Genomic DNA, 21,962 nt, shown 5'->3' with positions numbered 1-21,962 from the left:
AATGTTAAGGTATGCTGCAGTGTGTTGAGGCATATTGTGGCATGATATGTTGGGTTATGGTGTGCTGGTGGACTGTGTGTCATGTTGGGGTGTACTTAAGAATATCCTTGGCAGAGGGGCTACACCGATCTTTCACTAATAACTTTATTCTCTCCTAGGTTGGCAGTAGACTGGTTCTGCAGACTGCTGGTGTTCTGATGATTGTCCTGGGACTATTTGGGAAATTTGGTGCCATTTTTATTACCATCCCTGATCCAGTCATCGGAGGAATGTTCCTGGTAATGTTTGGAATGATAGCAGCTGTGGGAATCTCAAACCTTCAGGTACAAAGAAGAAACACTGATGCACACTTCAATTGTGATCGCTATGATGGGTCAGAATACCACTTTGTATAGAGTAGGTTACAAACATAAATAAATCTATTTGAAATGATAGTATGCACAATAAATATGATGAAAATATATGAAGTACATATTTGTTCAACACATGATGAAAGTTAGCCTATTATTTTGTTTCGTAAAATAATTATACTCAAAATACTTCAAATGTCCCATTCTGGAACCAGAACCCAGTACAGCTAATGTCAGTAACAAGAGAAAAATGAATAGCAACAGAAAAGCACAGAAATGTACAAATCAATTTTCCCTGTCAAGCATAAAGCTCTCTCCCAGTGCTGCATGGAAAGAAATGTGGGTAGTCTCTCAGCTAGAGGCAGGGCCTGTACGACCAGTGGTCAGAGTGAGCATTGGCCACACCCTGACAGAGAACCTCGGGACAGAGCTGGCGGGGTGTCTGTTGAGCTATGGTTCGTCACAAGTGCACATGGGCTGGGCTTGGAATGCACCCAGAGTGTTAATTCCATTTGCTGCTGAGGCTTGTGCTGTCAGTTATTTTGACACTGCACAGTGAGTCATCAAACCGCCAGCAGGCCCCAGAGCAAACTAAAAACCTGACACAGTTGCATTTATGCAACCTTAAAGCAGTGGTGGGATCTTGTGCCAATACATGTTGCTTTTAAACTTATCTTTCACACCAATAGGTGTTTGTTTTTCTTGGGTTGAAACCGTTTGCTACCCATTTTATGGTGTTTTGTACTACGTACATCCTTTTCCCTTCATGCTGTGCCCATCTAAGTGAGATTTATGTTAGATTGATGAGATTTATGAAGTTTTGTTTTGTGGTGAGATCAACCCTGCCTTGCAAACTTTAACAACAGACTTACCCCAAACCCACAAGCAGCTGGCGAAGCTTTGATATCATAAATATCTGCCACAGTGAAAACTCTGATTTGGGAAATGTGACTGATCTCCTCAATATGAGCAAACCAAATGATAAAAAAAAATCACATCCTAAAATTCATGAAGACTACAGCAGAACTGATAAGAAAACAGCTAGGCCTACATAAAAAGGTTTTCAGATGCCTGTTTGTTCAGAACCGTGGAGCAGGTCACTTTTGTGTTCGTTCCTGCTCTTAATCTGTTTTACTTGTGTTACAGTACGTGGACTTGAATTCCTCCAGGAACTTACTCATTCTTGGATTTTCAACCTTTAGCGGACTCGTTCTTCCAACGTGGTTTCACTCCAATCCAGGCATCATTGACACAGGTGGATAGCTCGTGCACCAAAGCTCATGAAAGCACTGCAAATGCAGCAGACAGTGAAAGCAGAACATTTACCACATACATACATTTAAAATTACAAGAGGGCGGGTTTACGTAACCTGTAACTATGAGGAGCAACCACGTGCCATCATTCACTGACATGCATGTGCAAACCAAAAGACTTTGCTCTTTTTTGGAAGGCTGTACGTTTGATTGAAATCAGTGAGTCATTGATAGAAAATTGAAGCTCCAACTATTGCAGGGTGCCTCCAGTCATAATTTGTGGATGTTTCAATGTCTAATTTGGGTATGAAAGGTCAGTTGCCAGATTAGAGGTGAGGGCTAAGTAATGTATTCAGACTACTTTAGATTGCTGCTCTAGTCTGTTATTTCATTAAGTTGCTCAAGTGTTGTTTTTAAGTACTACAAATTTTCTTGGTCAAAGCCAGATTTTTCAAAAAAATTGAAAAGTAGGCATAGCTTGGATGCGTAATTTCTTGTGCATACATATTCAAATGAATTTTTTAAAAAGTGGCTAAATTATGAAATGTTTTAATAAGATCATTTCTGAGGTATTCAACAAAATGCAGATTGTCACCCCATCATGTAGCTGCCATGTTTTAATGTGAATACACAGGCAAAGTGTAAACACCTCACAGCTAGACCAATGAGGGTTTGTAGCTGGAGGGGAAGGCACCGCGTGTTTTCCCTTGGCTGGTGTGAGTCAAAAACGGAGATGTTGGTTATTTTTCCTCTGTTCATAAGAACAGGGCACAATTACACTTAAGAATGCACTGGTTCCATCGCCGCGGGTCAGATATGAATGCGCTGCTTCATATCCCGCTTAAGACTGGCCTGAAACGGACCAGTAGCATTCTGGTTACTCTCCGTTCGCAAACGGGGCTATGCTGTCATCAGAGATATATCTGATCTGTCGCCGGACCGTCAATATTCCAACGAGAGCATCAGAATACTCACAAATGAGCGGAACAACACATCAAATATATCCATGACCACAGCAAGTAAGCGTAACAGTTACTAGGTTTTACTCTCGTAATAATCTGACTCCAAATGAAATTAGAATTTAAAATTTGGTTTTAACTATACGTGGAACTTGGAGAGGTTACACTCGACTCTATCTTGTGTCATCATTCCTCAATATATGCTCCAGGGATTAGCACTATTGTTAAATCTCAGTTCGGTGAAGCCTACAGAGGGTAGGAGGCTGACCACCATAATACATGCCTTCCTTTGTGCATAGATAGTTATGAGCCCAGGACAGTGTGTATCTATCGGGCTCCGTAAGGCGAATTTTACAAGAACCGGCGTATAACGCCCATGGGTCCTCTTAAGCCAAAACTCCAGAACCAATACAACACCAATCCCGTTAGCGGGCAGATCGTGGTCGCCTATCTAACTTGAGGACCTCACTAAAGACTTTCGCTGTACTAGACCCCTGATCAGTAGGTCCTAGTCATAATTGTCCCCCTGAGTATTTAATCGGAATTTCGGCTGAAAAGAAGATAAAATGGATTAGAGTCATGAAGACCACGCAAGTTAAAAATAAGAAGAATTTATTAACAGGCAGGTAGGTCATTAGCTTCAAATTTACAGTCAATTTAAAATACGGAAGGTTTTAAAACATAAATATAGAGTAAAAAGTTCTTACCCAGCCTGTTTAGCTACACACGAAATCACAGAGTATGCGCAGTGTGGGAAGTCGATTGCGATCTTGTTCAGCTACGCACAGAACACAGTATGTGCCGTGTGGGAAGTCGATTACGATCTTCCCTGTCCAGCTACACATAGAACACAGAGTCTGTGCCGTGTGAGAAGTCGATTACGATCTTCCTGTTCAGCTACACACAGAACACAGACTATGTGCAGTGTGGGAAGTCGATTGCGATTTTCCCCGATTGCTTGGTCTCCCTTCTTTTTAAGCCAAATCCCGCGTTTGATCTAGGCCACATTGCCATAAATGAACCTGGACGAATGATAAAATATGGAATTTAGGGCCCCACCGTTTGGGGGCTGTTGTCAAAACAATTAGTGGGGAAATTGGGAAAAGGAGATGATTACCAGAGAGGACATTCCATTGGGATAGTTTTTTCCTGAGTTTTCCTCAATTTCTTGAATTTCCCTGAATACGTCAATACCAAACATGTCAAGGGGATGTAATATTATGGTGCAGTTGTCATGAAAATACCCTTTTGTTGAACCATTTTACATGCAATCCATGTTATTACTACATAAGGCATAATACAGTAATATAATGAAAACGTGCATGGTTTGTAAGATTTTACAGGGTTTTTGAATATGATAAACAGACGGTTTAGAGTCCAGATCCAGAAAAAAAATTAAAAGTGTAATGGCAGAGGGGCATAAGGGCACTGTGGTACTGTTAAGAGCAGTTGCCCCACCATTTTGCCAGAGGCCTGATGATCTTTTCACCCTTTATGGCCCCAACACACACACACCCACAACCCTAGACAAAAGCCGCGTTTCCACCGCAGGAACTATACCCCGGAACTAGGAACCTTTTGAGGAACTCAGTGCGTTTCCACCGCAGGAACTAGGGTCTAAATTTAGTTCTGGGGGCTTTGTTTTACCCCCCAAAACGTTCCTGCTCGGGGGGTAGTACTTTCCGAAAGTACAGGAACCTTTTGGGTGGAGCTTGCAGCGCTGAACATTTCTGATTGGTCGAGTACTCGTAGCGTTTGTGTTGTATTTATTTTCCGCCATTACCCGCCATGTTTGAAAATATGCAGCGGCAAACCAATTTATTTTCATAATAACTTCAAATCAAACTTGTATGTTATGCGGCGCAGTAGCCTACTTTTGGTTATAGCCTATCAACGTCTTGGAATTATAACGTGTGCTCTTCTGTTCTTTTCTTGCTTTAGTATTCGTTTTATAAAATGCTAAGCATTCGTGCTGGGACAGCATATTACGTAGGCTACCAAAACATTCAAACGGATTAATTTGGTTGCTGAATATTTTCTTCCGGATTTTCTTTGTTAGCCCGTTGTAATTGACTCAAAACGTTTGATACAGTTATGTGAGGTATGCGGTAGTTCTGCATAATTAACATTGGTGATACAGTACAAGCAAACTGGAAATCACCTTCCGCACTTTTTATCCGGGTAAAATATCACGTTAATTCTAGTAATCTTCCCTTTAGCTTTTTCAGACTGCCTTAATTTTACTCAATTTTACTGCCATTTTTCAATTCCACAAAAAGACCAGGAAGACTATGGACTAATTTATGGTGCATGGTTTGCATCTGGAGGGCACACTTCGCTGCTCGGCTAGCAGTAACTTGGAAGGAAAGCAAACGGTGGCTGTACCACTACTAATTTACATTTTCACGCAAGTCCGAGTTTTCGTTCTATTCTTGTCATTTTGCGATTAGCCTATATGGAATTGACGACGAGAAAGTAATAAAACAGCTAATTGTTTACAACGTGTGCATGTTTTCTGCTGTTAATAAATGTGTTTGAGAGGATATATAAAAATAAATAAATACAAAAGTAACCATATATAGTCTGTTGGTAACCCGTTGTATATAAGTGGAATAAACCCCTCCGGGCTGTCCCGGTTATTAGAAAATAATGTAGGCTACTTCGGTGGTAGTATGGGGTTACAGAAGAAATCATATGACAGATGGACCGACGACAACGTCAGTGGGCTAATTTGCCTAATCTTCGCGGTAGTTTAGACCCCGGTGGAAATGCAGACAACCATTGGCTGAAGGAACCTTTTAGTTCCTGGTAAAGTAGTTCCTGGGACTGAAAGTTCCGGGTAACTTTGGTGGAAACGCGGCTAAAGAGACTAGTTCCCCTTATCTTAGTCGTGTCCAGATGGCAACATTCCAGAGAGCCAACGGCTTGCTCACACAACCATAAACAACCAGTCCAGTTCCCCTTCAAGACTGAGGTCTTGTCCAGAGGGTAACAGTCGAGAGAGCCAAATGGCCTGCTCATCCAGAGGAAGTCCGAGTAACCTATTGTTTTATCACAAGGCTCTCGGGTCCTTTGAAGTACAGGATGAGTCCCAGCGTGCAGGCTCGTTCAAATGCCAGCCTTTTCTGGGTCCCAGTTTGACTCCCCTCTTACAAAAGTAAATTCAAAGGTGATTATGTGTTCAAGACAAGCTGTTCCTCCTGCATCATGTGGTCCCTGAGCTGTGCCCTGATAGGCTTATTCTTGGCATGGAGAGCTGTCTGGTCTCTTGGGGACAGTTACTTAGCTCCTAATCTTCTTTCGTACAGGTTCAGTCGTGGTCAAATTATTACACTTAAAAATCTCCCTCTAATTGTTCCCTGCTTCACATATCAAATTTATCCTCTTTCCCTATTACTTTCACTTATGCCAATAAGCCAATGTCCATGGCATGGAGAGGACAATGAGTTCATGAGTAAACTAAGAAATGAGCAAAGGCACTACAGTTAGTCTTAAACCAGTGGTTCCCAAACCTCTCCTCGGGTGCTGGATCCAGGTATTTGATGTGTTCCATCAAGGGCTTCATTAGTTGTATCAGGTGTGCTTGAGGTGGAACAAATAAAATACCTGGATTTGACTGGGGGTATCCAAGGAGAGGTTTTGGATCCAATGTCTTAGACAATGAACTGTTCTTCTCCTTTGAAATGCTTGGCATTTGTGTCTCAAAAAGAATGGGAAGTCAGGACTCTTAATATGTTACACTCTGTCAAGAAATAAAGAGATAATTCAGTTTTTTGAGTAATAATTTTTAAATTATTAGATTTTTAAAAAACTTTTTCCCCCTCCACACAGGACTGAAAGAACTGGACCAAGTTATAATTGTCCTCTTTACAACTCACATGTTTATAGGTGGATTCTTTGGATTTGTGTTGGATAACACTATTCCAGGTAAGCAGATTTTAGACTTTAGAACTGTGATATCTGGTAACAAATTACATATTAGTGTACTACATATAGAAAAAAAGCATATTATATTCAAGTTAAATATTCAATGTTGTTTTGTTATTTGCCTCAACTGCTAAAATGTCTAAGGCACATCTTTTCATTACTTGAGTTACTTATATCTAAGAATGTGTATAAAGGCATGACTGTGTGCGATTTGAATATCTAGTAATAAAAAAACAAGGTTGCACACATGCAGATGCACATACACGCACGTACGCACATGCACACACACAGCTACACACACACACACACCCATGTGCTTTTGTACCTGTACCCTGTGATGTAATTACCCTCCCATGTACAAATAAAGGCACGCATTCCTGTATATGTGCAAACACAAACATGCATACACACATGCTTGGAGTCTTGTGCCATATTTAACAAGCACATTGAATAAAATGTCAGTGGTGTATAAGTAGACCCACATATGCTATGAGTGACTACCACAATCCCTGAATTATACAATGCATTTTGAAATGAGGCTACACATTCAATCCTTATGAACAGATATTCTATCTATGCACAGGACAGATTGCCTCGAGTGAGATGAAAGGTATTCTTGTCATGTGGATGGTGTTTTGTGAGTCTTTCTTACTGTGTTCTTGTATACCAAATTGCCCCTTAACCTAATTTACACGTGAGCATAATGTTGTTGTGCACATGTCATTAGTAAGAATGTTGATACACTGGACTTATTGAGGGTATACACAACAGCATACAGAAGCATGACTGAAACACCTCTAACTTAAGGAAAGAGTTTGCAGAGATTTGTATCAAACGGGTTTACTCAGGTTCATTTACTCTCCTACAAGTAAATCAGAGAACTAGAACTGATTATACAGTAATCCTGAAAATACAATAGACACCCCCCCGCCCAGTCCGTCCCTCCCCCTTCCATCCCAGCTGATGAGGTTAAAGAGTGAACCATGGGGGCACACTAAGGGCACAGTGGTCACGTGCTGACATGGTGTGTATTTAAGTCTTAATTGAATTTCATGCAAATGCTGAAGACTAATCTGGATGTAGATTACACAAGACCACTCGGTACATTATGAGTCTGTTCCCTGGCCCTGATGGCTCAAGTTCAGTGGACATGGCTCGATCTTTCACAGTAGAAACAACTGACTCTGGAACCGTCTGCATGAACACATGCATGCAGGCATTTTAAAGTGAGAAACTGCATGGGTGTCATGGGATATGACTAGATCTCATGAATGTTCCTTCTCACTCATAAAAACCTGACTTAACTATTGCTTAGTACTGGTTGCTAAAAAATCTCCATTGTTCCTGTAACAGCAAAATCAAAATGCCAGAGATACCTTTCTCAAGAATACACATAATGGGTGGTAATGTGGTTAAATGTGCTGCAAAAAAAAAATTGATTTGAAAAAAAAAAATATTATATTAAAACTTATATTATACATTTTTGTGTATGTTTTTGATTGGCCCAGATGTTATGTTTCCAGAGGCTATACAAATGAGCACATTCATTCATAGGTTTTATTCATAAAAATCCACTAATGGTGTCAGTAGTTCATTTCAAAAGAACATTTCAACTATGCTGCCAAACATTATTTTTTCTAACCTGAATGTACAGATGAGGAGTTGTAACAGGTAGAGGCAGAAGGTGAATTAGTGTGGTGATATCCTGTAAACAACAGCTAACCACATTTTCAACAGATCTGTGTTGTCTAAAGGTAGGCTAGTTGGTTAGACCACAAATTGGTATTTTTATCTTTCCTTAAGCACAGTGGTCTTGGGCTGCATGCATCATAGGAAAGATTTTCAAACCAAAGATGAATAATCAGGCTCTATACAGACATACAGCCTCTGGAGGCATAATGTCACCTTACAATCTCCCTTTGAGTTCCTTGGACAATATTATCTTGCTTTTAACCACAAACCCATTGATACCTTTATGTCAGCCATTGTGAAGCTGGCAAGTCGTGAGAAACTTAATTATGTAAACTGCAAGTATCTAATATCCTTTATCACACAGAAAAACAGTTTGGGCCAATACATACACTGAACTGAAACAGTTCAAAAAAAAAAAAAAACAGAAAGTGAACTTTTCAATTACGTCACTATGGTATGGTCCTCACTGATCGGTTGTTGTGACTATTTTGCCAAAAAAAAAGGAAAAATGGAATTATATTTGTTTCTTACAGGAACAGAGAGAGAACGAGGGATTAACATCTGGAGGGAAAAAGTTCACCAGGATCCCAGTGACTGCGATAAAGATCAGTCCTGCTATGATCTACCATTTTGCACTGACTTTCTCCACAGGTTCAGATGCACTCAGTATATCCCATTCCTTCAGACATTCAGGAGATTCGACAAGAGAACACACAACTGACGCCATCTTGTGTGGATGGCATACTTATGACAACCCCCGGTTTACAGCAATAACTATCATTTACATTTAACGTATTTCTCTGTTCATTTCTAGGATGTACTTCAGTGCAATGGTACCAGTGCACTTCTTTGTTTTTCACTGTTTCCTCATATTGTTTCTGTCTTTTTTAAATCACTGTTCATAATATTTTGTTTATATAATAATGAATGACAGAGGTAGTAACACCATGGGAATTTGACCACTGAGTGCTTCAAAGGGAAAATTAATTAACAAGCATAATGTGAAAAAACCCGGAAGTATGCTAACCACATCCATTACCATTGTTTGGGCAAATCCTGCATTTTGTAAAGCAGTTGTCCTCACTGGATCTCTGGTTCAGCTTCTTTTCAGCAACCAGAAAAAAACAAAATAAAAGGTTTTATCAGAAACATGGAAAGTCAAAACAAAAAAGTACAAATTCCAGACAATGGCAACTTGACTTGGTTTAGGGCTAGTTACAAATTGTCAGTGGTGTAATGGTAAAAGAAAAAGGCCTTTCACAGTTGCCTGAAGATCTACCTACCTGTTACCTCACCATGTTACAAGATTATAAAAAGATATTTTACAGTGAGCATGCAGTGAGTAAATATGAGTGAGTGTTCCAGTCGATAAAGGTGCTTGCCACAAGCACAGGCTTGGGCTGTTTTATTAGCTGACTATGACGGGGGTATTTGCAGCAGCACAACTGACTGACCACATCCAGGAGTGGGAGGCTTTAAGCCAACCAGAGTTCCTGGGTTGCCACCTCATTAGTCCCTGAACCATGCACCAGACACCCAGAGTCTATCACCTGGCACAGAGAGATTTACCTCTCCTCTGGCTGTTTGCTAGCTCTTGATTATAGTACTGTGTGAACTCTAGGGTGTGTTATATAGTAGCCACTTGCTCTGAAGAGAGTGCATTGGTGGAATGCACTACTTTAGATGCTGTGCTGCTTCCTGCACAGGTGTCAATGGCTCAATAGTGATTCAAGAGGCCCAGTCAGCAACTTCACATTTAAGAGAAAAAGATTCTGAAAAAAAATGTATGTGTCTATATGTATATGTCCTCTTGCTGTATTCCACAAGACCCACCATTTGTAATATCCAGTGTTCCAAAGGCATAATTGTATAATATTTCCAGTTGTGCAGAGCCTGTCAAGCCTTTTAAAGTTTTGTTCTGCATGACAGTTGAGTGTGCCCTCTGCCCCCTGCTGGTACTTCAGGCAAATGGCTTCTCAACCACCAGCAAGCACCACCAAGAAAACTAATATAGAAGAATAATCAGCCTTTTCTGATTAATGCAATTTTCCATCTAATTTTAACTGCCTCTTTTCTTTCTTTTTTAACACCCTATTCAAGTTTATAATGCTCAGTCACAAATAGCCAATTTGCATCACTTTTATGTTGCACATAATTGCATGGACATTCTCCAGAATGTGTGAAGTCAGTCAAGCACTTTTGTTCCACACTAGGTAGACTGCAGGTGCCCATCCAGCAGTGATCAAAGAAAGGAGGATACCATTCTGACTGAAACCCTCTCTCCCAATTTTGGGATGAAAATAATATATCATCCAAATGATTTCTCAGCAACAGTTGTCATTATTCAATCTGAGCCAAAGGGTGAACCACACTGCTACGCACAAGTGCTCAAGCGAGCATGACTTTCAACAGCTCTATGCATTTCGTGTGTTTTTAAAAAGGCTGTGGCTTGGTTATGTTACATGGTCAACTACAGTCAATTTTTTATTATTATTGTGCCACAATTTGATTCACAATCAAAATTTTATTTTTGTGATTCACAATTTGACTATTTGTTATAAGACGAAATGTACATGAACGTAATGGAATGCCATTTTTCGAGATGACTGCAGAATATTTTACCTTTAAAATATACAATTTGGAACAAACTCCTATAACAGCCAAAAACTTTCATTGTTAATAAAATTCACCTCATAAAATGGGTGCAGAAGGCATACCACTTTGTCGCTTTACCTGTCCATTTTATGTGAGAGCATATTTTATACAAAGAAAACTGCTTAATACCAAAAGCTGAACTGTCTTTCTGGGATTTTTTAAAGAGATATTGCAATACAGGAGACAAGCTAATAGACTATTCAAGTTCAGAGATGGACATTACATGTCAATCAGACAGACTGCCCACTCTCATTAAAATATTCTTAACTGTGAAATTCAATAAAAACAATTCACATTCTAAGTAGTCCAGAAAAAAACATTATATTTACTTTCAATGTACTTATGTTTCAAATGTACTTGGAAAGAAAATATCGATATTTTATTTAGGAATCATATTCAGTGAAATACATTATAGAGTCTTAGAATGAAATATCTAGGCTATTTGATAAGAAAAGTCAGAGAGGTTATGCTCCCTTTGTAAATTTCCTGTAGTGTTCTGTCGAAGTGTTTTATAGCTGTTCTGTGGAAACTGTGAAAGGGGTCTCTCGAAACTTGCAGATCAGGAATGAAATCTGTAGTTGGAAATGACTCAGAAGCCCGCCATTTGGTATGAGTTGAAAGTTATTCAAATAATCTTGAACAAAGAAGATGTTTTTCCCTCAGGAAATAAAAGCAAAACTTGTAGGCACTCCTTCCTGGACAAGCGGAGCGCTCCGATGTTCTTACAGAATACCTGTAGCCAGTTATGAATCGGGCTGCATGCCAAAGCTCATACTTGTCGCCTTTAACCAAATCTCTCCCAAAGACTCGTTTCCTGACTCATCCTCACGACTCACTCATATTCCCCATTGTTTGCGCTTCTGTAGTCGTACGCATAAGACAGTAGCAATTACAACTTTACGCCCAGGCCACACTTTTTCCATCTCAAATATTTTTCTGCGTCTTCCTTTCGCTGCATCTGAAGCGTTCCACTGAAACCTGTAAGATCTATGCATGGCCAAGGTGAGGGGGGAGGTTGGTGGGGTAATTTTATCTGCATTTCCATCTTGGTTTTAAGTAGAGGCCAGAGGCAATGGGTCAGATCATAAACTTCAAAAAAACAAAACAAGATAGTTTGAACTGATTTGAACAAGAAACCAAAATGTAGGTATATTATACTTGGAGCAAATAATTTATATTCTATGCACATTCATTTAAGCAATGGCTTTAAATAAAAACCAGAGAATAAGTAAGGAAATAAATCTAGTTCCAAAAACCAGTTTTAGCCACCATAGTCATTTTAAAACCAGTTTTGCTCTAAAATAATCAAATGACAGTGCAACCAACTGGAAAATTTGTTGGTAGGGCATTGCCATTGTACCATGGTGCCGCATAAAAAGATTATGCAAGCAGGAGGCTCTTTAATTCCCTATTGACAAGGGCACCAAGAAAATCAATATTAACATGCCCCTTTAGAGGCACTAAACGTTGCCAGTGCCAGAAGTTGCAAGGGATCTGACAATGTGCATGTTATCCATTTCAGAAAATTGCATTATCGGAACCATTTGCGTCAATGCTCCTGGGAAAGAAAATTAACGGAGAGCTACTTGCCATTTCAGTCTCTAAATTAAATTATTCAGTGGCAGACTGAGATTCTTGCAAAAATGATTTAGGGGTTCATTTTTTTGGAGTCATATGTTTCACTTTTTTATACTTCCTGTAGAAAAAATAACTCTTACTTGCTCAATATACAGGCTTATTACACATTAAGTCCTCAAAGCCTGGCTATATTGCTAATGAACAGAAAAATCAATGAACGAATGAATACAAATGGTGGCCATATTTTATTTTATGTTGGAAATGTTATCAATTGATCCAGTTATGCAAACTAAACACAAATAGATAGTATGGAAATTGCTGTCATTGTCATTTACATAAATAAATGTAAACATAAATGTACATAAATTGTCATTTACATTTTATCAATAAAAAGTGACATAACTACTGCTCCATCTGCATTATGTGTTACTTTGATTAGTTATAAGCATGCCACGTAATTGTTGGAGTTTTCATTTTCAACAGAGAATCAAGGTATTATACCAGAGAACAACAATACCTAACAACGTACAAATGTCCAGGAACAGGTATACAAAGTTTGTGTATTCATAATTTTGGATTCATTAATATGTAAAGGCACCAGCAAAATTTAGTGAAAATGATCTTACAAATGTGTGTTCTGCCTTTTTTTATGAAACCTTTAGATAATATACAAAATAGAGTGCATGTTTACATGTCATAAACACAAGCTATTTGATCGTTGTGTTACAAACATAAGATTTCTACTGCACAGACCTGTACCACTGTGCCAGACAGATCTACAGTACATATGACTACCTGATTACCAGCATTTCTGCTACCTTGCTGATGAGCTGATAAAAAATACATCTCCCCCCATTTAGCAGACACTGTTATCCTGAATAACTAACACAGATTACTTTATTTTAAGAGACCAAATAGGCAGTACCCCAACTGGGAATCAAACTTACAGCCTTCAAGTTACAAGCCTACTTCCTAAACCATTATACTACAATCACGCTTCTTCGGCACTACGGGGATCTTATTTTTTTTTCCTTAAAAAAAAATAATAATAATAATACTAAATTTGTCCATTAGCAGGGTTATTGATAATATGCTGATAATTACACATATATTTTCACAAGGGGTTGATGGTGTTTTGTCTATATATACTGCAAGACTGACTGCACACAAAAACACGAGGTTTGAATTTTGGAAATGAAAAATGTACTACTATTATTTCACTTACTATCATGATGCGATAAAGCAAATTCTCCAAGCTTGCTCCCCCTGGAAAGGACCAGCAATGGAATCCCTGCAATTCATTCAGGTTTTATACTAGTCCCAGGATCAGCACGCTAACTGCAGAATGGGCTATACTGTGGTTATAGGTGCAAACACCTTGAATGAGCTGAGAGTAGCACAGAGCGTGAAGTGGGACCTCCAGGTGATTCAAAGAGATGTGAATCAGAGTGCCTTTGCCTCAGGTTGACATAGATGCACTAGGCAATTGCTTTATCACTGGCCTCAACCGGTGGCATGGAAAAACACAAGAACACACAGTATGAACACAGAATGATGAGCCTGGGACATCTAGGCATGTGATTTTGCCTACAGACTTGACTGCACTGAGTACTGTGTCAGGCCTGGTCTTGTTGCTTCACATTTTTCCTACTCCTAAATAAAGAAAAAGTATTTGCCCCTTCTCGATTTCCTTTATTACTGCATATTTGTCACTCTGAATGGTTTCCAATCTTTAGACAAAATGTAATATTAGACAAACAATTTCATTTATTTTTCATGGACAGATTAGTTAGAAGTGGAACATTTTGGATGACAAAACTGACTTTCACAGTAAGAACATCAAAAATGGTGGTGGTAGTGTGATGGTGTGGGGGATGCTTTGCTGCCTCAGGACCTAGATGACTTGCCATTATTGACAGAACCATGAATGCTGCTCTGTAAGCTACCAGAAAATGTTTCAGGAGTTTGCTAACTTTTTGTTATTAAATAAATGAAATAATATTTTAATAATGTGTGTATATGCAGATTAAAATGTGCTTTCTGTTCGCAAGAATGTAAAGGCACATTTTATATGGTTTTCCACATTGAGTTACAAGAGTTTGTCAGCAAATTTAGAATGCAGTTTTGACCTGGTGTCATTTTTGTCATTTTCTCTAACACTGGTGCACACGGGCTGTGATAAGCTGTCATTACCTACCTGTCACATAACCATCATTATGTTCTATGGGGCATTAGGTTTATCCAGCATTAGGTTCATCCATCACTCTGCAAGCTTGTATTTCAAAAAGCTGAATGGTTTTTAAATGTAACTTTTACTTTTTGCTGTTTACTTTAACTCGTGGGTTTTTTGTGCGCCCCCAGGCTATTCAAGCATGCAAGCAATCTAGCAGGCTGAAGCATACTCTGAAATTACAGTTTCTGACGGGAGCATATTTTAGACGCAGGTATTTACACAGAAACCTGCTGTTGTGTAGGAAGTACAAGTTGTACTTGTGTAATTTTTTGTGTGTATTCCACGATTAGTCACTGACCAGATTTCTTCCCGCATTTTCAAAGGAAACTGTGTTTTCAGATTTAGAGTTTTGTTTAAACTTTCTGAAAGCCTTCATTAAAAATGCAATGAGATACAGCCAAAAGAAACATATAAATGCTGTGTAACTGGTAAGGATCGAAATGGTACAGCATGAGCTCCCAAAGGAATCCACATGGTATAGCCTATACAAAGAAGTAGTGTAGGAAGAAACATATTAATATAGTTTGCCAGATATTTAGTGTTTAGATTATGAACTTAGAGAGAGAAATAGTGAATTAGATAAGATATTATAGTGTTTCTAAGAATGCGGCCTGCCCTCCCCTCCACAAACTTCAAAGCAAACGTGACTGGGGCATTTTAAAGTTCCCTGACACCATGCACTAGGCAGGTGATCTATGGGTCCCACCTCCTGCAGTTTGTTGCTTCCAACAAGGCAAGTTCACTTCAATCAATAATTACAGTCAGCTTTTGGATAGGCTGGCCCTTCTCATAAATGAGCCCACCCCCTTTCTCTTCTATACCCTACCTCAGCATCACCCAATCAGGGGAAACATCCTCAAGCCATGCAAGGTAAAAGTTGCGTTGTGTTGCAGTTTGTCTCTAGGCCTTGGAGAACAAGAGTCTTCCTCTTTTTATTTTGCTTGAGAGAATTATTTATTGCGATACTGGAGTATTTGTGATTATACAATTAGCAAAAATGAAGGAGAAAAAAACAAAACAAAATAACCCAAGTTTGATCAAATGCATTTCGGAGGCTCAACTTGATTTGACTTCAAAAGTGGTTCACAACATATTTCAGAATCTGCTGTACAGACCGCATGAAAACTTAATTGCCATAATAAGCAAGGCATAAAACAGGAGAAGATTTATCTCATTTTGTTTTATTTCCACATGGTGCCTTCACTCAATCCAGCTCTCGGAGATGCTATCTTTTCACCTTCCATTCAACCAGTCTAGCAACAGGAGCCATGTATGGCACAACGGGATTACCAGTCCCCAAGCCTTAGTAAAATACATTAACAAGATTACACTGAGAGGTGCAGAGCTTCATAAGACCACACCTAGTGTTCATGTGTGAACTTTGACCTGAAAATATACATAATAAAATTCTGAAGGGTGTTTGTCCATTTTATGTGCTGCGCCACATGCCAAGGCTACAGCGCTACGTGAAAGCATGTATTTTTGTCATGTATTTATTTTGCACTATCTACTGTCTGTTATTATTGTATATTGTTCTAGCATCTATAATTTATCTGCTTCCAGTTTCAGCAATGTATTTGTGTATTTTTGTATGTTTTATTATCTCTTACCTTTGAAGCATCCTTACTGAAATCTTTGATATTTATTTGGTGGGGGGTGGGGGGGGGGATTTCTGATCTGCATGATGAGCAAGACAATACTAACTCTGGTATGCGTTTGCTTGCTACTCTGTAGTGTTTCTAGGGTTAAACCTGTTATCATTCAACAAGCTATGACGGAGTCTGTATGAAATTCTTGCAGAGCAACTGATTTAAAACCATTCTGCACTTCTAAATACCTCACACATACTAAGAAATCTGTTATCAGCAATCAGTGAAACCACAGGTTCCTGCCTGACAAGCCATTCTGTTTAGACATGTCTAAAACAAACTAATCTCCTTAATTCACAGTTAAATGCATCCTACCAAGCTGGGTGAAACAGAGTTATATTTGAGCATTTTCCAAACACGAGTTGTATTAATAGCATTCCAGCAAGCACCTACTGTCCATTCAGGTCGGGCACACCATTATCTACAGACCATATGATGGTGAGTGTCCATAAGCCTTCGCACAACTAGAGGAAAATCCAGATGCAAACTTATTGTGTTGGTAAGCCTACAGTCTGTTCCCTCATTTAGGCTACCTAATAGATTATGCACATTTTATTATATACATTTGATTATACATTTTAAGTCAGTACCACTTTGTTTCCTGTCAAATTCTGAATCCAAAGCTTGAAATTTGAGTTATATTTTTTTAACATGGCAGAACAGGAGTTGAATTTTGAATACAGCAAAGCTCTTGTTTGTTAAAATTAATGTATACAGAAAGATACTCTATCTGAAACTGCACTCCAACAGATGGCATGCACAGAAAGGACAGGTAGTGTCCCCAGCTGGTATGTGCAGACAGACAGGCCACTTCCATCAGCTGCTAGCCTACATGCAGACAGTCTGCCTGCCTGCAGTAGACAGATAAACATCTCTGTAAATGGACCTAATTGCTGTCATCTGGTTAATAAGACTTAGTTTGCTGAGGATAAGGTGCAGAGTGAAGGCTCCTTAACCAGCTTTGTTCCTGGAACAGGACATTATCGTATTTATTAGTCTCAGGGTTCAAACACTGGTATTTTCAGACCTCAAATGGGTCAGTGCATTTTCAGCAGTGCTGATGCACATGTGAATTATCCAATTAGCATAAGGGAAAGCTTCTTCACCACACCTGCCATGCAGTTAGCCAAATTTATCAGCTTGGCATGAAAGTATGGCTTTGAAAAGGACACAAATACAAACTTATCCTCAAATTTCTTGTGCTCACCCTCGCTGTTGGTGACCAAGCACAATTCAGCAGAGGGATTCAAACCTATGTCTTCAACTACACTACATGGCCAAAAGTATGTGGACACCCAAACATCACACCCATTTGTGATTGTTGAAAAACTAATTCCAAAACCATAGCGATTAATATAGATTTGGTCCCCCCTTTGCTGCCATAATAGCCTCCAGTCTTCCGGGAAGGATTTCCACTAAATTTTGGAACATGGATTTGGGTAGGCTATTTGCTTCCATTCAGCCACAGGAGTATTAGTGAGGTCAGGCACTGATGTTGGGCGATGAGGCCTGGCTCGCAGTCAGCGTTCCAATTCATCCCAAAGGTGCTCCATGGGGTTGAGGTCAGGGCTCTGTGCAGGCCAGTCAAGTTCTTCCAAACCATTTCTTTATGGACCTCGCCTTGTGCACAGGAACATTGTCATGCTGAAACAGGAAAGGGCCTTCCCCAAACTCACACAATTCTCTAGACTGTCATTTGAAGAACTTGTTGGAAATGTGGCATCCTATGACAGTGCCACATTGAAAGTCACTGAGCTATTCAGTACAACTTAATGTACTGCCATCGTTTGTCTATGGAGATTGACTGGCTGTATGCTTGATTTTGTGCACCTGTTAGCAATGGGTGTGGCTGAAGTAGCCGAACCCACTAATTTGAGGGGGTATCTACATACTTTCAGCGATGTAGTGTGTCAGGTCTGCCAAATCAATGATTCTAAAATGAATTTTGTTATGCTCCTCTGTCTGTTGCAAAATTCATGTCATGAGTCTTCTGTTTAAAGTGAGCCAGTCACAGTGCTGAAGGTCAGAGCTGTCCCACCTCAGTGGCCCTCATCAAAAAGTGTAGGACATTGGTAGAGCTTGCACACAAAGCATGACAGACATAGCTGCAGCACAATAACATTTCCTCCCAATTAATTAAGTCTGGCACTCAACCTTTTTGTAAAGATATTTTTTTCATCATTCCTGGCAATCATCTTGTTTTTGTCATAACTTGACATAAGCATAGTGATTAAAAAATAATAATAATAGTAGTAGTCATTGTGATTTTATAATGCACTTCTTTCATGTCCTCCCAAGATATTGTAGACAAACACTCATCTTTGTTTTCAAAGCTCAAAGTTAAACAGTGTTAAACAATGTAATGTAAAAGAGCAACCGGTTTTCAATGGAACCAGACTAATGTTCTTTCCCGTGTAGTTGTTATTGGCAACAAAAATACTGAGTGGAAGCACTCCACTCTCCCAGTGAGAAAACAAGATTAACGGCTTTTCATCTGTCTGCCATTATTTTTTGCTCATTTGAAGTTTGCTGATTGCTCTTTTTTCCCTCCAGAAACTTCAGATTGACAGATAATTTATTTATCATAGCCTCATCAGGGATATTTTAAAATAAATTTGGCATGCTCAATTCCCTCCCTATTTTGGAATTTCCAATTAGCTCTCCAAGTTTGCCCAGCACAGAGTCGGAGAAAGACACTTCATGTGCAGCTTTAGTAAGCAGACCCCGGCATTGATTGACCAGTGAAGGGTCGCTTGAGAGTGATGAAAACATGGACCACTACCGGCTGAACCCTCCTGTCCCTGGGTGACACTGTCCAGATTCTACCTGTGATCATGGGGCTCATCCACGAATGGTGCTAGAAAGTTCTCTTAATAAGATGGGCCACCCAGTAGCCCCTAAGGCAGTGTTTTAAAGTGGACACGCTTTTCCTCATTGGCCATAATTCAAGTAGCAATGTGAGGAAATACCTTCCACAGAAATTAAACCCTGAAGTAGGGTAATTAAAGGATCTCAATTAGGTAGGCTATGACATCTAAAATTATTATTTGATGTTATTTAATCTTTAAATGGGTGCTTAAACATTTTTTCATGTTTAGAATTTTCATTCCTTACCCAGAAAAGAACACATAAATGGGTTTCTGTCATTCGTAAAGCCTGACGCTTAAAATGAATTCCAGCATAGGACTGACTGGGTGGGAGTTGATGTTGCCACGTTCAGTTTAATACTGTCTCAAAAATATAGCCTACTAAAGGGGAACTTCTTGGGAAGTATTTCTTACATTACAGATTAGCAGGCCTGCAAATTGAAAAGCAAGGACAAGGAGAAGCCTCTGTTTCCTTTCACAAGACTGCTAAGCTCTAGCCTTAGTCCCAGATACTACCTTGCTAATAAATGAGTGAGGAATGGGTTCTTGATGTAGCCTACAAATGTGATGGCAAATGACGAATGTTTGAGGTGCAGTATTGCAATGCCATTATACACATCACTTAAAAATAATTTAGATTAAAGAATGGGGTCTGTTTTTTTCAAACACTATTTGAGTTAAGTTATTTTAGTCAGGGCAACTTATGAATTTAGATTAAATACATTAATGAATGTGCAAAGTAGGCTAATTATTTTTGCTCTGGTATTGAATGGATCTGCTTTAGATATGTCGGTGCACGCACCAGAGTGCACTACCTCTCATACAGGGATCACGATACATATCCCCTACTTAATGGGAGAAATACCAAAATCCCCCAATACCTACAAGCTGATCGAAACAACAGGTGAAAGCTGCGGTGGTGGAGGGTGAGCGCAATAGTGAGATGCAGCAAGTGCACCATGCGAAGAGCAGCGTAGGCAGTGAGCAGTACCTGAGAGGTCTGACTGTCGGTTAACAAAAAGGTGCTCCTCGAGTGAAGTGTGCATGTGATAGGTTGAGTATAAGAACATGCAGTGATGTGCTTATGCAATTGGTTGAGTATGTGTACAAGTAGTGATGTGTGGATGTGATTGGTTGAGTATGAGAAATGAGAATTTCCTGAGTAATATAGGGACCATAGAGTATGGATGCTGTAGGAAGATGGCATAGTATGTTTACATTTTCATTTACATTTGACAGTGCTTGAAAATAGAACATTTTTTCTATCCGTTCTCTGAGTAGAATCAAAATTTTAACATTTCTGTTCTTTTCTTCCGCCCACAACATCATATTCATGAACTGAGTATTTTTTCACTGAATAACTTGACATGGCTAATAGCCTACAGTACCATGACAAAATAACCACATTAGAATTGCTTTGATATAGGCTACTTAAATGGTGGGGGAGATTCCGTTGGAAGAGAGCAAATTGCTCACAACAGCACCAGCAAATAGTGCGATCGGCAGGCATTTAAGGTGCAGGCTACCACAGAGGTAATTGAAATATGGGCTTTATAAACAGCGTAAGAAATTGACATGAACATAAACAGACGGTAACGTCAACGTTCACAGATAATAGCATCGTTTGCAGCAACAAATCCACTGAGATAACTTTCCCAGTAACCTAAAATTAAAACTGAAATTAGCCTATACCGCTCAGCTTTATTTATTGTGACACAACTGAGCATCAGCGCCGCAGCTCAGAGCTGTACTTGTACTTGAGCTGTACATGCACTGACTGGCCGACTCATTTTCAGTAAGAAAACCAACGGCATATGACAAAGTATCTCCAAATATTAGACTATGCAAAATACCAGCGCCATGATATAGCCTAAATAAAATGTATCTTACCCTTAAAGGTCTTCTTCTTCCTTCCAAAAGCGTTCACAAAGGCTATCCTCGAATTCCAGCTTCCTGACAAGGTCCGACTCGCCCATCAATAAACTAAAGGCATCGTTTTCCCATTTTGGTTTGTGTAGGCCTACTAATTGGCAAGCGAGCACAAGTGGAATCGCTGATAGCATCGTTAGCATGTAGCAGCACTAAAAAATTAAACATAAATAAAAACAGCTGATGCAGGGTTAGGATAGCTACCTTCAGCAGAACTCATTTGAATCAATTTATGCTTTGCAGACCCACTTAAATGATACAAACCCACAGTGTCCAGAAAGCCAATCTAGAAGTTCAACTGGGGAAATGAAAAACGCCTGCTGCCACCATGATTTTGCGTCATCATGCAGGAAAACATGATGTAGACTAGCCTACCGTAAACAAGTCTTTTCCCAATCAAAGAGAAAAGAACGTTTCTACCATTTTGGAAATTACGCTACAGCGTGATACTATCTGTATCGATCCTTACTTTTGTAGGTTAGTGCACCTACAGTAGCCCATATAAAGCAAAACGACGTAACATTAAAATGATAAGGACAGCCAGCTCACCTACCGGTATTATTGCTAGCAAGATAGGGACTAAGAGAAGGAACTAAGCTATATTTTAGATAGCTATATTTGTAATTGCTTTATCCTCAGTTAACTGCAAGTGTCTCGCCTCAAAATTTAAGATCATAGGAAACAGAGAATAATCCACAATTATCAAAATTTCACATCTAGGCCTACATTAGTCAAAACCCCTCAGAAATACGAAGCACATCATTTAGTGGCGGCACGAGCAGATTTTCATATTTAATAAGAACTGTACGTAGGAGTGCTGTAGATGGTCGTTTTGACACCGTTGAATACAAACAGTCTGCAATCTTTTT

General features: G+C 39.4%; 1 protein-coding gene and 1 long non-coding RNA gene across 4 annotated transcripts in view; one reads left to right on the top strand and one right to left on the bottom strand.

The window, feature by feature from the left end:
* Positions 1-12,823, top strand: part of si:dkey-106n21.1 (solute carrier family 23 member 1) — a 31,808-nt gene extending 18,985 nt beyond the window's left edge. The window contains exons 9-12 of the mRNA XM_064343028.1: positions 159-323; positions 1,497-1,605; positions 6,395-6,490; positions 8,716-12,823. Of these exons, the coding sequence (XP_064199098.1) occupies positions 159-323; positions 1,497-1,605; positions 6,395-6,490; positions 8,716-8,903 (558 nt within the window). The 3' untranslated portion in view covers positions 8,904-12,823. The remainder of the gene's footprint in view (positions 1-158; positions 324-1,496; positions 1,606-6,394; positions 6,491-8,715) is intronic.
* On the bottom strand, positions 143-21,631 carry LOC135259104 (uncharacterized). Of its 3 annotated transcripts, XR_010331201.1 has the most exons (5): positions 21,358-21,631; positions 21,055-21,245; positions 9,222-9,285; positions 1,528-1,639; positions 143-317 (listed from the first exon to the last, which is right to left on the bottom strand). It is a non-coding gene; the product is annotated as an uncharacterized LOC135259104 (long non-coding RNA). The 3 variants fall into 3 exon arrangements; XR_010331200.1 differs by having other exon boundaries at positions 21,055-21,630; XR_010331202.1 differs by lacking the exon at positions 9,222-9,285 and having other exon boundaries at positions 21,055-21,578.
* Positions 21,632-21,962: the final 331 nt, after the last annotated feature.

The sequence above is a fragment of the Anguilla rostrata genome, chromosome 7, assembly GCF_018555375.3.
Source record: "Anguilla rostrata isolate EN2019 chromosome 7, ASM1855537v3, whole genome shotgun sequence".
NCBI lineage: Eukaryota > Metazoa > Chordata > Actinopteri > Anguilliformes > Anguillidae > Anguilla > Anguilla rostrata.
Note: the sequence above shows the minus strand (reverse complement) of the source record. Positions and strands in the feature narration are given on the sequence as shown.